Below are 16,877 nucleotides of genomic sequence, written 5' to 3'. Positions count from 1 at the left end.
TTTGAGAAACTTGGACTCCACACTGCACTGACCTGGTGATATGCACTAAATAGGTGAGTGATACAAGATTAACATTTTAGACAGATAATTCTTGCAAAATATAGAATGAATGGAAGGTCAAAGAGCTAAGAGGCAAAGAACACAGTTTGAAGGTGGCGGTGGTGGTTTTAAACTGTTTCCAAAAACTGTTAGATAGATCTCCTTTCAAAAGATGGAAACTAATTCTCCTCCTTATAAGTGTAGGCTGTATTTATTAACTTTCTTCTAACAAATGCTGATACAAGGTGGTGGGATTGATGTTATGTGACTTCTGAGACTGAATCCTTAAAGACATTGTGGCTTTCCTTTAGTTCTCTCTAGGATCGCTTGCTCTTGGAGAAGCCAACCGCCATACCATGAGGATGCTCAAGCAGCCCTACAGAGAAACACGGAGGCACTGAGGCCACCTGCCAATCGTAATGTGAATGAGCCATCCTGCAATTATATCTTCCAGTCCCAGTCAAGTCTTCAGATGACCGCATTCCTAGCTGTCACCTTGATGGAAAACCTCATGAGAGAACCTGAGATCACCTAGCTAAGCCACTTCTGAATTCCTGATCCACAGAAACCGTGAGATATTTATTATTTTGAGCCACTAAATTTTCAGGTAATTTGCTATGCAGCAAAAGATAACCAATAAAAGAGGTATGAAAATTATTTAAGTGATTGATACTGAGAGTGAGAACTAAGACCAACAAAAGAAATTAAGAGAAATTCATGGATTCCAGCTGTTTTTTTGGTCTTGATGGGGCATAACGGGTTAAGAAGATGGATCAGTTCAGTACAAGGTCCCAGTTTCTTCCTTGAATGGAAGGTGCTATCAACTGGGATAAACTTGGGTCAAAAGGAAGTTGAAGGGGATGCAGGGGGTGGAGGGAAGGCAATTAGAAGAAGGGTAACCAGAGAAAAATTAACTTTTGAACATTTTGAATTTGAGATACTTGTAAGAGATTTTGATGTGGTAAAAATGTCCATTGAGTAGCTAAAGCTTGTAAGATACATTTAACTGGACGTAAAATTTGAAAGGTAACCATACAGTTATTAATTAAAACCAAAGATGCAGATATAATCTCTTAAAGAGAAACTGAAAGAGCTAAAAATAGGCTGAGTGATCTTTCTGTTCAGACATGTTCAGATTTAAACACTTGTATTAGTACAGTTTATTTCTCAAAAAAAAGCAAGTCTAGAAAACTGATATACTATAATATGTATACATTATAGAAAAGTACATTAAAGTAAATTTAAGTGATTATCAAAATACCTATTTGCACATTCAAAACCAAGATCTTAATCCTTTAATTAGCAGATAGTCCATTCCATTTTAATACAATGGAAAGTTTTCTACCCGAGGGTTGAGATTGTTTGCCCTAATATTTAGCACAGTAGTTTGCACAAATATTTATTGAAATGACAATTTAAAGTAATAATTAATACCTATAATTTATCCACTATTCCCTGAATAGAGGCTCTAAAACAAATCAATTAAAATTTTAAGACTTCTGGTAAGATGGAGGCATATGTAGAGACACTTTTCCTCCCTGAACAACCAAAAAAGGACAACAAATTTAAAAACAAAACTTAACCAAAACTGCCAGAAAATCAAACAGTATGGAAGTCCGAAACCAAAGAGTTAGAGAAGAAAAATTCATCCAGATTGGCAAGATGTATTAAAGTCATGAAAGGCAAGGACCTACATGCAAGATTACTCTATCCAGCAAAGCTATCATTTAGAATGGAAAGGCAGATAAAGTGCTTCCTAGATAAGGTCAAGTAAAAGGAGTTCATCATCACCAAGCCCTTATTATATGAAATGTTAAAGGGACCAATCTAAGAAAAAGAAGAAAATAAAAAACTATGAACAGTAAAATGACAACAAACTCACAACTATCAACTGAACCTAAAAACAAAAACAAAAAAACTCCACAAAAACGGAAACAAACTAAGCACTAAGCGAACAACTAGAATAGGAACAGAATCACAGAAATGGAGATCACATGGAGAGTTACCAGGTAGGGGAGAATGAGGGAAAAGGTACGGGGAATAAGAAGCATAAATAGTAGGTACAAAATAGCTGGGGGGGAATGTTGAGAATAGTATAGGAAATGGAGAAGCCAAAGAACTTATATGTATGACCCATGGACATGAACTTGGGGAGGGCGGGAAGTGGAAGGGGGAGGTGCAGTGCGCAAGGGAATAAAGGGGAGGGAAAAAATGGAACAACTGTAATAGCATAATCAATAAAATATATTAAAAAATAATAAAATTTCAAGAAAAAATAGGGAGAAAAATCATTAAAGAGACTTACCGATCTGTTTGCAACACACGGATGAGAGGTTCCATAGCTTGAATTCCCACTTCCAAGCGATATTTCTGAACAAAAGAAAAATGTTAAAGAAACTAAAATCCAACTTAATTAACTTAACAACTAATAAAGTGTTACAGACCTTAGATAATGATTTGAGAGCACGCACAGCATTTCTTCGATCATCCAGTAAAGTAGATGAAGTTACTCTGTCACAAAGCTTTTGAATCTGTCATGGAAAAATGAAATAACATTAAGAGGAAAAAAAAAGAAACAAGAAACATGAAGTGTTCCCCAACTTTGTATCATCTATTTTAAAAAACAAAAAAATCAACAAATGGTATGTCATAAAAATGATCATATACAAATCTAAATAACTAGGTAGTATTTTAATCTCATTAGAGAGGTCAAACATTTTTCACAAAGACTTGAAAAGTAAAAGAGGTAGAAGTCAAATAAAATAAGTCACAAACATGAGAAAGTAAGAGAAATCATTAGTAGAACCAGAATTCTCTAAACATGCTTATAAACCAAGAGGAGAGCATAATCCATTAGGGTTATGGTAGAAGATAGAAAGTTATTTTTAAAAACTTGTAAACAATAATTGTTTACATCATAAATTCAGCCTGTATTTGAACAATAAGTCAGAACTGTATACAAAAATGTTTTAGTTTTGACTGTACCTCATAATCTAGAAGGAATGAAAATTTCTAGTATAAATCTTTTAATAAATTTACAAGAATGAAAATTCAAATTGAATTTTAAAATAAACCTTGAGCATTATTTACAATACGAAAAAACTGAAAAGAATTTAACTGTCCAGCAAGAGAAGAAAAATTAAATTGTGGTATATTCTTTGGTGGAATACTATGCAACTACTCAAAAATATTAACTGAACTAACATTAAAATACTATGATTTAATAGTGAAAAAAAAGCAAGTTGTAAAACTCTATGTGAATTGTGACTCTACTGAGGAAAAGTACTAAACTGTGTGTGTATACAAACTTTCATTAAAAAAAAAATTGAAGAGACTTCTGGCCAAGATGGAGGTATAGGAAGATACACTTTGCCTCCCCACACAACCAAAAAAGGACAACATACTTAAAAACAAAAAATAACCGAATGCCAGAAAATCGAACTGTATGGAAGTCCAAAACCAAGGAATTAGAGAAGAAACATTCATCCAGATGGGTAGGAGGGGCGGAGATGGGCAGCTGGGGATGGAGAGGACGCCACGCGAGTTGGTGGCTGGCGGATTGGGCGGTCCCACATTTGCGTGTAGATAAACCTGGAGGAACAACTGGGGAGCAAGACAGACTGCACAGCCTGGAGTTCCAGTGTGGGAAAAGAAAGCCTCAAAACCTATGGTTGTAAAAACATGGGGGTTGCAGCAGTGGGAGAAACTCCCAGCCTCACAGCAAAGTTCGTTGGAGAGACCCACAGGGTCCTGGAATGCGCACAAACTCACCCACCCGGGAAACAGCACCAGGAAGGCCCAATTTGCTTGTGGGTGGCAAGAGAAGTGACTGAATGCTGGTTGAGAGCCAAGCAAGTGGCTTTGTTCCCTCTCAGACCCCTCCCCTACACACAGCATCAGAATGCAGGGACCTGGGTTGCCCCACCCTGGCGAATACCTAAGGCTCCTCCCCTTCCAAGGTAACAGGTGCACTGAGACAAAGAATTATGGCCCAAATAAAAGAACAGCTCAAAGCCCAGGAATAGAACTAAGTGACGAAGAGACAGCCAACCTATCAGATGTGTAGATCAAAACACTGGTAATTGGGATGTTCATAGAAATGGCTGAGTATGGTCACAAAATAGAGGAAAAAGTGAAGGCTATGCAAAGTGAAATAAAGAAAAATATACAGGGAACCAACAGTGAAGGGAAGGAAACCAGCACTCAAATCAATGATTTGGAGCAGAAGGAAGAGATAAACATTCAAGCAGAACAGAATGAAGAAACAAGAATTCAAAAAAGTGAGGAGAGGCTTAGGAACCTCCGGGACAACTTTAAATATTCCAATATCCAAATCATAGGTGTGCCAGATGGAGAAGAGGAAGAGCAAAAAATCAAAAACTTATTTGAAAAGATAATGATGGAGAACTTCCCCAATCTGGCTAAGGAAACAGATTTCCTGGAGATCCAGGAAGCTCAGAGAGTCCCAAACAAGTTGGACCCAAGGAAGTACACAGCAAAGCACATCATAATTACATTACCCAAGATTAAAGAAAAGGACATAATCTTAAAAGCAGCAAGAGAAAAGGAGACAGTTATTTACAAAAGGAGTTCCCATAAGACTATCAGCTGATTTCTCAAAAGAACCTTGCAGCCAAGAAGGGACTGGCAAGAAGTATCAAAGTCATGAAAGGCAAGGACCTATATGCAAGATTACTCTATCCAGCAAAGCTATCATTTAGAATGGAAAGGCAGATAAAGTGCTTCCCAGATAAGGTCAAGTAAAAGGAGTTCATCATCACCAAGCCCTTATTATATGAAATGTTAAAGGGACCCATCTAAGAAAAAGAAGAAAATAAAAAACTATGAACAGTAAAATGACGACAAACTCACAACTATCAACAACTGAACCTAAAAGACAAAAACAAACTAAGCAAACAACTAGAATAGGAATACAATCACAGAAATGGAGATCACATGGAGATTAATCAGTGTGAGAGAGGTGGGAAAACAACAGGGAGTAAGAAGCATAATTGGTAGGTACAAAATAGACAAGGGGAAGTTATGGATAGTATCGGAAACTGAGAACAAAAACTTATATGTACGACCCATGGACATGAACTAAGGGGGAGGGGAAGCCTAGTGGGAGGTGGGGTGCAGGGCAGAGGGGAATAAAGGGGAGGAAAAATGGGACAACTGTAATAGCATAATCAATAAAATATATATATTTTAAAAATATTGGAGACACATAGATCAATGGAACAGAATAGAGAGCCTAGAAATAAACCCAAGTCTTCAGAGCCTATTAATATTCGACAGAGGAAGTAGACACATACAATGGGTTAGAGATAGTTTATTCAATAACCGGTGGTGGAAAAACTGGACAGATACATGTAGAAAAACAAAACCGGACCATCTTCTTACGCCACAAGAATAAACTCAAAATGAATCAATGACTTAAATATATTACACTTAAAGCCATAAAAATCCTAGAAGAAAACACATGCAGTAACATCTTGAACATTGCTTATAGAAATATTTTTTGATACATCTCCTCAAGCAAGGGTAACAAAAGAAATGGCACTACATCCAACTGAAAAGTTTTCCACAGCAAAGGAAACTATTAATAAAATAAAAAGATAAGCCATGAAATGAGAGAATGTATTTGCCAATACATCTGGTAAGAGATTAATATCCAAAATTTATAAAGAACTCACACTACTCAACACACACACACACACACACACACACACACACACACACACACACAAATCCAATTAAAAAATAGGCAAAGGACCTAAATAGACACTACTCCAAAGAGGACATACAGATGGTCAATGACATATGAAAAGATGTCCAATGTCACTAATTATCAGAGAAGTACAAATTAAATCCACAATGAGATATCATCTCACACCTGTCAAAATGGCTGCATCAATAAATCAACAAACAAGTGCTGGCAAGGTCATGGAGAAATGGGAACCCATTTGCACTGCTGGTGGGAATGCAGATTGGTATAGCCACTGGGGAGAGCAGTATGGAGACACCTCAAAAAATAACTGCTTTATGACCCAACGATTCCACTTCTGGGAATTTATCCGAAGAAACTGGGAACACTAATCTAAAGGAATATAAGTGCCCCTATGGTCACTGTAGTGTTATTTACAATCGCCAAAATACGGAAGCAGCCCAACTGTCCATCAGTAAACGAGTGGATAAAATCACGTGACATTTACACAATGTAATACTACTTGGCCGTAAAAAACCCCCCAAAATTTTACTCTTTGAGACAACATGGATGGACCTGGAGAACATTATGCTAAGTGAAATGAGCCAGTCAGAGAAAGACAAATACCATATGATTTCACTCATATGTGGAACCTATGAACGAACTGAACTAACAAGCAAAATATAGACAGACTCACAGACAGAGAGCAGAATGATGGCTCTGGTGGTGGATGTGAGGGGGTAATGGATCAAGGAAAAAAGGAAAAGGACCCATGGGCATGAAGAACAGTGGGATGATTGCTGGGGGGTGGGGTGGGTGGAGGTGGAAAAGGGTATAAGAGGGATAAATGGTAATGGAAAAAATACAATAAAGATTTCAAAAAAATCAATCAAACCAAAAATTTAAAAAATTTGGAAACTTAAAACTATAAAGCCTCTAGAAGAAGGCATAGGAGAAAATCTCTGTGACTTTTAATTAGGCAAGATTTCTCAGGTATATATTAAGAAAACAATCCATAAATGAAAAACGTAATAAATTGAAGTTTATCACTTCTACCCTTAAAAAGACACTGTTAAGAGAATGAAAAGCCATAGACTGGACAAAAATATTCGGAAAATATCTGATAAAGGACATTTTTTAAAACCACTACACTCAGGTACTTCATAGTGCTAACATGGTGTCATTATTCATTCTTTAATGACAGTTCTTCCTAGAGTTCCATAAATATAATTTTGGCATATCACTTAAATTTTTGCACTGTATGTATCTGAATTAACAGTGTTTAAATACATAGTGTTCTGCAAATTTCTAGTATCCCAGAAGATATCCACAGAACTAGTGGGAAACCCAAGGTTATACAAAATTAAATGGGTTTCTGCACTGCAGAACTTCTAAGTCTTTACTATGCTAATTTGCATTTCTTCATACAGCAGATACAATAACCAAGCCTAGCTTTACTTGTTTTTTATTCATTCCAACTGCTCAGATTTAGAAATTCTTACCTTAAACTGTATTTACTTTCATAATAATTATATTGACTTTCCAAGCTTGGAATAATACAACTTTCTCTTTATTAAATAACGGGCTGATACCTTTCCTAGTATAATTTTTTTTTACCATCAAAAAAACTACATAATTACCTTTTGAAAACATAAATCTCATTACCCAGGTTAAAGAATTTCTTAGGCCAAAATAATTCTCCTATAAGCATGATTGTAATCTCCTCTACTTGGGTCTTGTACATCTTTTTTTTTTTTTTTTAAAGGTAGTTTATAGCTGATTGGTTGCCCTCTGTATGTGCCCTGACCAGGGACCGAAACCTGCAACCCAGGCATGTGCGCCAACAAGGAATGGAACCAGAGATTTCTCGGTTTGCGGGACAATGCCCAACCAACTGAGCCACAATGGCTGGGGGCGGTAGAAGGGGGAGGAGTTTGCTTTGTTTTTATTTTCAGTCATTTATTTTGTGTTATAACATGCTAACCTTTCAGCATTGTTTTATATTAAAATTTTTTTAAACATTAAAATTTAGTTATTGCTTTTAGAGAGAGAGAAAGGAGAAAGAGAGAAACACCGATTTGTTATTCCACTTATTCATGCATTCATTGGCTGATTCTTGCATGTGCCCTGACCAGGGACTGAACCTGCAACCTTGGTGTGCTTACACAGGGGTGTCCAACCTGTGGGCCACATGCAGCCCAGGATGGCTGTGAATGTGGCCCAACACAAAATAGTAAATTTAATTAAAACATTATGAGACTTTTTTTTTGGTAAATATGTGTCGCAATATACTTAATGTGTGGCCCAAGACAACCCCTCTTCTTCCAGTGTGACGCAGAGACGCCAAAAGGTTGGACACCCCTGGATGGGGAAGACACTCTAACCAACTGAGCTGCATAACCAGGGTAGCTGTTAGTTGTTTTTTTTTTTAAAGCTTTCAAATACAAAAAGATAGTAATCTCAATTATGAAGATAAATAAAATGGCAATAAGGTTATTTTTATCTAACAGACTCACAAAATTAAAATAATAGTAGCACACACCAAATGATTCCGTTTTTATAACATAAAAAATGGGTAAAAGTAACCTGTTATTAGAAATCAGGACAGCGATTACTCATGGGGGTGTGCAGTGACTGAATGAAGCACCATGGGGACTTAAATGGTGCTAGCAATGTTCTGTTCTTTAATCTGGGTGACAGTCATCTGGGTATGTTCAGGTTGAGGTTTACACATATGGTATGTGTACACTTCTAAACACTTCAATAAAATTTTTATAATAGAACTATCCAGGACAAAGATATAAATTAGTGAACTTGCTTATATTCTCTTAGAAGGAAGGTAACTTAAAAAAGTGGCAATTTGACAAAAGTAGTACAACTTAAAAGTTCATACCCTTTCAGCCAGGCATTCCTACTTCTAGGAATTTATCCTTTAAAAATATGCCCACAGTTACACCATATTATATATAAGAACATTCTTTGTAGCAATATTTTTAATAGCTAAAAAGGAAATTTCCCTTCTACCCTGTAAAGACATAATATTAAGTCTGCTCTATGGAAGAGGGTCCTAACTCAACTGGGCTGGCACCCTGATCTCACATTTCCGGCCTGCAGAACCATAAGCAATAAATTTCGATTAAAAAAAAAAAAATCTAAATGTTAATCTATCAGCCAGAGAACAGTGAAGTAACACATGGTACACATACAGGATGGGGCAAAAGTAGGTTTACAATTGTTTGTATAAAAAATACAATAATCAGTAAATAGTAATACAAGAATAAACTGTTTGATGTACTCAAAACTGCAAACCTGCTTTTGCCCTACCCTGTACACTATATAGCTGATTGAGCTGAATGAAGCAGATCCATATTTACTAACAAAAGATGTTCAAGATACATTCACTGAAATAAGAAAACTATAAATATTATGCTTAACATAAGCTCATTTTGGTTTAAATCTACATTAGTAACAAACCATTAGAATATATATTGAAAAAATTAAGACTATGTACCATACTATATTTTAGGGGGTAGTTGGAAATGTTCATTTTGTACCTCTGATGTTTGAATTATGATAGCTGTATTACCTTTATAAACAGAAAAGAGCAATAATGAAATAAAGTGAAATGTATTGTTTTATTGGAATTTCTATGATATTTTCATGACTGACTAAATCCAACATTTACTGTAAAACCTTTTATTTAGGCTTAGTTTCATGGTATAGGATTGAGAACCCATTGGAAGTTAAAATTCCAGTTATTTCTACCCATGAGAATGTTAGTAGACAGTCAAGGGTACCGACAGTGTTAGTTTTAAGTGTAATCTTTACATGACAGCTAAAATGAACTACTGTGTTACAGATTCTGTACTGTTATTTTTTCGGTCTGAAAATATCCTTTTTAAAAAATTTATTGTTGTTCAGCTATAGTTGTCCCGCCTTTCCCCGCATTGCTCACCCCTACCCTAACCCTCCCCAAAGACTCTATTTTCACTCTATTGATCAAAACAGTACAAAATCAGCTCTTAATTGAAAAAAATAAACTACCATAATAAAAATATCTTCAACTGGCTCCCTGTTGCTTATAGGATAAAGCACAAATTTTTAAGATTATAATAGAGTTATTACTCAAACACATTAACTACACATGTACACTTGTTCTTGTGCTACCCAAAATAGTTATGGCCATAAAAACTTACACAGGCAAATATGAGTATCTCCTTTCATAATAATTTTAAATGCCTGTTATTTCTGGGAGTGAAGATTTGATCACAAGTTGTTGTTGTTGTTTAAGATAATTATATAATTATCTTCTCTGGCCTATGTGTCTTAGGTGGTTAGAGTGTCATCCTGCAAACTGAAAGGTTGTTCATTCTATTCCAAGCCAGGACATATGCCCAGGTTGCGGGTTCAGTCCCTGGTCAGGGCGCATATGACAGGCAACTGATTGATGTTTCTCTCTCACATGGATGTTTCTCTCCCCTCATTCTCTTCCTCCCTTCCCAAATCAATAAGCATGTCCTCGGGTGAGGATTAAAAAGAAAGGTATCTTAACTATATTAAAATTAATCACTATTTAAAGTGTTCTATTTATATTTACAGAAATAAAATCCATTCATTCCCAAGTTTGGGTGTGTATTGAGACTATTTTTAGAAATATAAACATGCAACTTTATCTATCAAACTTGGGTGTTATTGGCAAGTACATATTCTTCCCAACTGGGGATTTTAATCGGAACTTTCTCTCAAGTGACTTAAGGCAATTAAACTCAAATCAGTCAACCATACTGAAAACCAATGAAACAAAATTGAGTAAAACTTACTTATCCAGAATCATGATTGAGCTATTTCAGATACCTTCTGTCAGGCACCAAAATGGTCTTTTCACTTTAATGATTTCTGATAGTAACCTAAAACTAATCACAAGCTTCTCTATCTTCCTAAACAAAGAACTGAATTTTATAAGCTTTCTTAGATTTAAACCTAAGTCCTCACCAATATCATATACAGGGATATCAGATGTTAAATGAAGTTATGAATAGAAAAGTCTTTGCATAGTACCTGGTACCTAGAAATACTCAAATATTAATGAAGTTTATTATTACCCAGAGTCTTATGACTGTTTTTTTGTATCAATTTTCTATTCTTTTAGGTTGTGGCTGTCATTTCCATCATTTACATTTCTGACCATTTAAATTTTGTAGATTTTGATTTGCTTCTAAGAAATTTAATAATTAAGCAAGATAGTAATGTCTACAACCAAAAATTACTTGGGTTTGAAATCAAGATTGCACACATAAACTTGGCAACTTCTGCTTTTCTATGTGAAAGACTTATTACCTCCTGATACTATTCCAGATGGTTGAAGTTTCTGAATAAGTAATCCCTCCATAATAAAGTGTTATGTTGCTACTCTACAGACAAGTGAAGCCAAATGAAAGAAAAACATTATATATATTCCAAACATTACAAAGATTTAGTGTTTAGGCCAAAGACAGGTCTATATTTTTCAGTTGGTATTTACTGAGGAAAAATTTTGCAGCACACAAGCATGTTTAATTTACATTCTGAAACTGTAGATCTCAAGACCATTATTTCATTTATTCCTTACTTGAAAAACCAACTCAGTGTAGTACAGTTGTACCTCTTTTTCCCTTCTCTTTTTTTAGTGATTAGAACTCTATGTGTTTTAGCTGGGCACATGGCTGTCCACCTAGACTGCTTTCCAAGCCTTCCTTACATGTAGGCAATGACTACATTCTGGCCAAAGAGCTGCCAGTACCTTCCAGGTCATGTTCTTAGAAGGAAACTAATCGTTCTTTATTCCTCTTTCTCATTTCCTGAGCCTAAAGCTTGAATCTGGTTCACCGAGGCACCTGATTTAACAATTCAAGTAAGGGCAGCATCCCAGGGATGGCAGACCAACATAGAAAGCGGCACCTAGGCACCTGGACCGCACTGAGAGCAGAACTTCGACCCAACCCTGTGGACAGCCTTCTAATTGGCCTTTTAGTGGAGAAAGCCAGACTTTTGTCTTTATTAGGACTCTTTTCTGGCCTCAGCTCTAGCAGCTAACCCAATACCTAAACTAAGAAACTAATTTTACAGAAGACGAAACCAGGCTCAGAAATAAGCAATGTGGGCGGCAGGCTGGGTGGAACGTGGTGAAGGGGAGTAATTGGGACAAACTGTAATAGCATAAACAACAAAGCATTTTTAAGAAAGAAGAGATAAGCAATGAACCCAAAAATGCACTGCCTATTTGGTGGTAGAGTTCAGATGCTAACCGAGCTTCAGATATATCACTACAAAGCCCACATTTTTCTACATTCTACATTGCTTCCCATGCAGAAAAATGTTGGTCTGAGTACCTGCTGCAAACTACACAGGGACTACAAGATTTTTTTGGTAAGTAGGGGTACATGGTAATGCAGTTTTTTAAATAATTTTTAAGCCAACATTTCAAAATCTGAAGATTTCATATAAAGACTTCCACCTTTTCTTGAAAAAAAAAACAGCTTGATAATAATAGCTCACACTGTATTTCATACAATTTAAGAAGCCATCAGTAAGACCCACCATTTAATGTATCACTAAGAACAAAGAAATAACACCAATTATAATTACAAGATACAACCTGGTTTTAGATATGTTTAAATGCAAATGTGCATTTCAGAATCATTAAAATATGGAATATATAGTACCTATTATGTGCCAGCTGTGTTCCGAAGTTCTTCATATTTTTAATTATATTAATCTTCAAAAAAACCCCTGTTTGACAGACACTATTTTACTATCTGCATTTTAGATCTGAGAGACAGTCACAGTGGGTGACTTGTCCCAGTTCACAAAACTAGTTAAGTAGTGGGATGGTATTCAAAGCCAAGCAGTTTGAGTGTTTAATTACTTGGTTAAATCTTATTTCTGGGCCTACATTCCTGGAGGCAACTGGCTGGATTTGAGCACTAGCTACACTCTCAAGTCAGGATATGCAGGCTCCAGTTTCACCCAGAACCCTGCTCTCTCCTCTTATCCACCCTGCTTCATTGAACAATGAGGTTACCCAAATGACAGTGTTAGAATTTGAGTTTGTGACTCTTGCATTAAGCAACAGAATATTATGTATTTTTAAAAAAGCAGTTTTTAAAAAGAAAAAAGTATTTTTGAGTAAAATTTAATCCAGAGGAAGTTTTATTTAGGGGGACCAGAAAGGGATAATAAGATTCAAGAGACAGCAGTTCTTCAACTAGCCCTGGCTGGGTGGCTCAGCTGGTTGGAGCGTTGTCCTGTACACCAAAAGGCTATGGGTTCAATCCTTACTCAGGGCACATACCTAGGCTGTGGGTTGGATTCCCAGTTGGGCTGCGTGCAGGGGACAACAGATAAGTGTTTCTCACATCAATGTTCTCTCCCCCTCAACTTCCTCTCTCTAAAATCGATATGCATATCCTTGGGTGAAGATTAAAAAAAAAAAAAGACAGCAGTTCTTCAACTAAATGTAATATGCTAACTAGGTATAAAGTGCACTGAGAGATAAAGACAATGATGAATTAGACATGGAACCTTTTATAAAAATGCTTTTATTCTATTAGAAGATAGCATATTGTTAATTAACAAAAATAACAAAAAATCTGGTATTTTAAATAATTTCTAATAAACTAGTTGTTTAAACAGGCAAAGTTCTCTAAGAGATATCAATCAATGAAAAAGCTATAGAAAACCATAAATACTATATCACTTATGAAAAAAAGATAAACATCCTTATACAAATATATAATTCCATATTGCACAAATGCATGATTATGCATAAAGGTCTGGAAAGATTTATACCCAACTAAGAATAGTGGTTATTTTTGAAAGAGAACTGAAATTGGAGATGGTACTCAAAGAGGACTTAAACTTTACTAGTATTATTTGCTACTTTGTATAATTTAAAAAATGAAGTCTTATTAATCAAAAAATAGGAATAACATCATGCAGTAAATGCAGGTGATCATGTACCAAAACTTTTGTTTTCAGTAATTGCCATGTAAGATTCACAATTCCACTTATCAAGAAAAATACGAAAAGGGCAAATCCATTAACAACTGGTAAATTGTAATTCATAATCAAAATCACAACCTAATAACCTGGCTTTAATGTTTATTTGTTTTGCTATCTAACGGTGCCACTTACTATTTTATTAAGTGATACACAGCTGGAGGAGGGGGGTATACGGGGACTAAATGGTAATGGGGGAAAAATATAATCAAGATTAAATTTTTTTTTTTAAAGGTGATACACAAAGGAGACCAAAACAGAAGCAATGGGAATAGGAAAGACTAGGAAAGCAAAAAGTGAGATGAGGAATGTGAAAATAAAAAAACCACTGAAAAGTAAAAAGAAAAATAGAGAACATGCTGTAAAACTAGAATGCTGGAGGAATATTTAAAATTTAACAGTCACTGCCCTGATTGGTATGGCTCAGCTAGTTGGGTATCACCCAGCAAAGTTAAGGGTTGCCAGTTCAATTCCCAGTCAGGCCAAATGCTTGGGTTTCAGGTTCAGACCCTGGCTGGGCACTTATAAGAAGCAAGAAATCAATGTTTCTCTCTCATTGATGTTTCTGTGTGTGTGTGTCTCTCTCTCTCACCCTTTCCGAACTCTAAAAATAAGTAAAATTAAAAAAAATTTAATGGAGACTGACGTGATGGAGTTTGCAGTATTTTCATACAATTCCTGATATACATACATATTTTTTTTAGTATTCAGTAACTATTTAACTGATATGTAAAAAGGGCAGGAATTTATGAAATTTAATTGAACCATTCAGTCATTTATTCTGTTTATTGATTTCAGAGAAAGAGAGAGGGGAAGGGAAAGATAAAGAGAAACATTGATTTGTAGTTCCATTTATTTATGCATTCATTGGTTGCTTTCTGTATGTGCCCTGACCTGGAATCAAACCCTCAACCTTAGTGTATTAGGATGATGCTCTTCACCAAATGAGCTACCTGGTCAAGCCTCAGTCATTTATTCAACAAATATTTAACAATCCCTAATACCAACTTAATTGATGATACAACTTTGCCTTTATGAAACTTAACACATAGTTTTACCATCCTTGGACAGAACTTTCCCATCCATGACTAGTTCCTCTAGGACTAAAACAATTCATGTTAACCAACAGTCAATTCATTTATATTGTTTAAATGGAATAATAAATCTTACTATTTTAGGATACAAGAAGGAGCCAGAAATTTAATTTGTTTTCAATTGAACTCTTAACTGACATTTGACAAAAAGATAAAAGCAAAAGCCAGTCATCCTCAGATGACCTAAGTAATTACAAATCTTAAAAAATGTGGGTACATTTTAAGAAAAGGTACCAAAAGTTATTTTAGCTTCCGCAATAGATTGCATGTCAACTTGCTTATTAGGAAAATAAATTAATATTAAATGCGATATATGTGTTGTCTTTACTATGGCATCTGTTTAGGCATTGTTCAAATCACTAGGGTTGTGCAAATTAAATCATGTAGCCTATATATCATGGATCTAATGTACTTAACTATCAATGAAAGGTAAAAATCTCAAGTAACAAATACAAGCATTGAACAATGACCTATAAAGATTCGTAAAAGTAAAATTTTTCCAATATATTTCATTCTTGTCATTTTGTAAGACAACCCTGCAGTCCACCTGTTTGTAACTTTTTAAGTAAAATACATATCTGTATTAAAAAAAAAAAGTGGGAACGTTATACAAAGTCAAACACCAGTCTCTCTGAAGAGAAATCCGATGACTCTAACATGACCTATTTCCATTAAAATTACCAGTAAGTCAAACAAGGTAATATACTGCTTCATTTATTCTCCATGCTTTCTCTAAGAAATGAATGATGCTTTCCAATAGGACATCCTTTTAAGCAAGGCATAATAATGAAACTTGTCTACTACCAAATAACCTATCACCAATGCTGCATCTCAAAGTCTAATACTCCAAGTTTTCAAGTTAAAGATAACTTTTTATGCAAAAAATGTTTATGGCATTTCTGCCAGAGGTATAAAAAATAAGTATGCCTTTTGTCTGATATCCAAAAACAGGCAACACACAAAGCAGTATAAATAACAGGAGGTAAATAAATAAAAAGGGAGAAAAGGTATTTGCTACTAACAATTTATATAAGAAATTTTCTATCTCCTAAAAAGATAATCAGATTCAAGAGTGATTATCATTATTTCTCAAATCAAAGCTTCAGGACTCATATTCTCTTTTAGGTATTCAAAGGGAAATACTTTGTGAACTTCATAATGCTGATGATAATTAAGGACTTCTAAAATGTAGCATTCCTTTAAAAATATATTCTCTAGGACAATTTCTCCCTAATGTTCATCAGAACACTAGATCCACAAAGTTTTCTGGGGTAGTGGGGAAGGGAAGGATCCGGTTAAATAAATTTGGCAAACACAACTTATTTTATAACTCCATCCTGAAAATACTTGAAAACATAACACAGTAATTGTTTAATAAATCTTGTATAAATATTAAGTTTTTTATTTCATTTTTGATCATCAGACAGCAGACTTCTTTGGCAACAAAATTCCTTCTAGTACCTTTACTTACTTTCTTTGGAACATACTTTGGTAATGCTATGGTATGTAAAATTTATATGATACTAGTTTTTTAGAACCACCATAAATCAACTTTTTAAAAAAGCCATGCAGCTGTCAACAGACACTATTTAAAAATATGAGACATCTTTGGTTAGCTATAGAAGTGTAAACACAAATCATTATTCTCTGACATTTATTGCAAGAGAGTCAGGAAAGAAAACACATACCAGTTATGACACTGGTATAAAATATGCTTGACAAAACCAAAACTATGTCTAAATTTAAGCGCACACTCAATTTTTATTAAAAGAAAGTACAGCTGTGTCTATATTGTTAGTCCTTTTGCTTTTTAAGCCAGCTGATCAAAGTTTGATCTAAAAAGAGATGCCCTAACAGCATGCTAACTCTGCATACTTTTATGGACTTTAGCCAACTTTCATGCCTTGGGATACAACTTGCCAAGGGAAAACTTCCCTATGATTTATCATCAAATAGTTAACACCTATTTTGGGATTTTCAAAAAACTAGCATTTACAAAG

The 16,877-nt window shown here is 35.1% G+C and overlaps 1 protein-coding gene across 2 annotated transcripts in view; it reads right to left on the bottom strand.

The window, feature by feature from the left end:
* Positions 1–16,877, bottom strand: part of USO1 (USO1 vesicle transport factor) — a 69,874-nt gene that overhangs the window by 50,596 nt on the left and 2,401 nt on the right. For both annotated transcript variants that reach the window (XM_054591692.1, XM_054591701.1), the window contains exons 2-3: positions 2,484–2,570; positions 2,345–2,409 (exon numbers count right to left, since the gene is read on the bottom strand). In XM_054591692.1, coding sequence (XP_054447667.1) covers positions 2,345–2,409; positions 2,484–2,570 — 152 coding nt within the window. The remainder of the gene's footprint in view (positions 1–2,344; positions 2,410–2,483; positions 2,571–16,877) is intronic.

This window comes from Pteronotus mesoamericanus, unplaced genomic scaffold, assembly GCF_021234165.1.
Source record: "Pteronotus mesoamericanus isolate MK-2021 breed Mesoamerican mustached bat unplaced genomic scaffold, CSHL_Meso_final contig_130, whole genome shotgun sequence".
Classification (NCBI taxonomy): domain Eukaryota; kingdom Metazoa; phylum Chordata; class Mammalia; order Chiroptera; family Mormoopidae; genus Pteronotus; species Pteronotus mesoamericanus.
The sequence above is the reverse complement of the archived record's forward strand: the minus strand, read 5'-3'. Positions and strand labels throughout refer to the sequence as shown.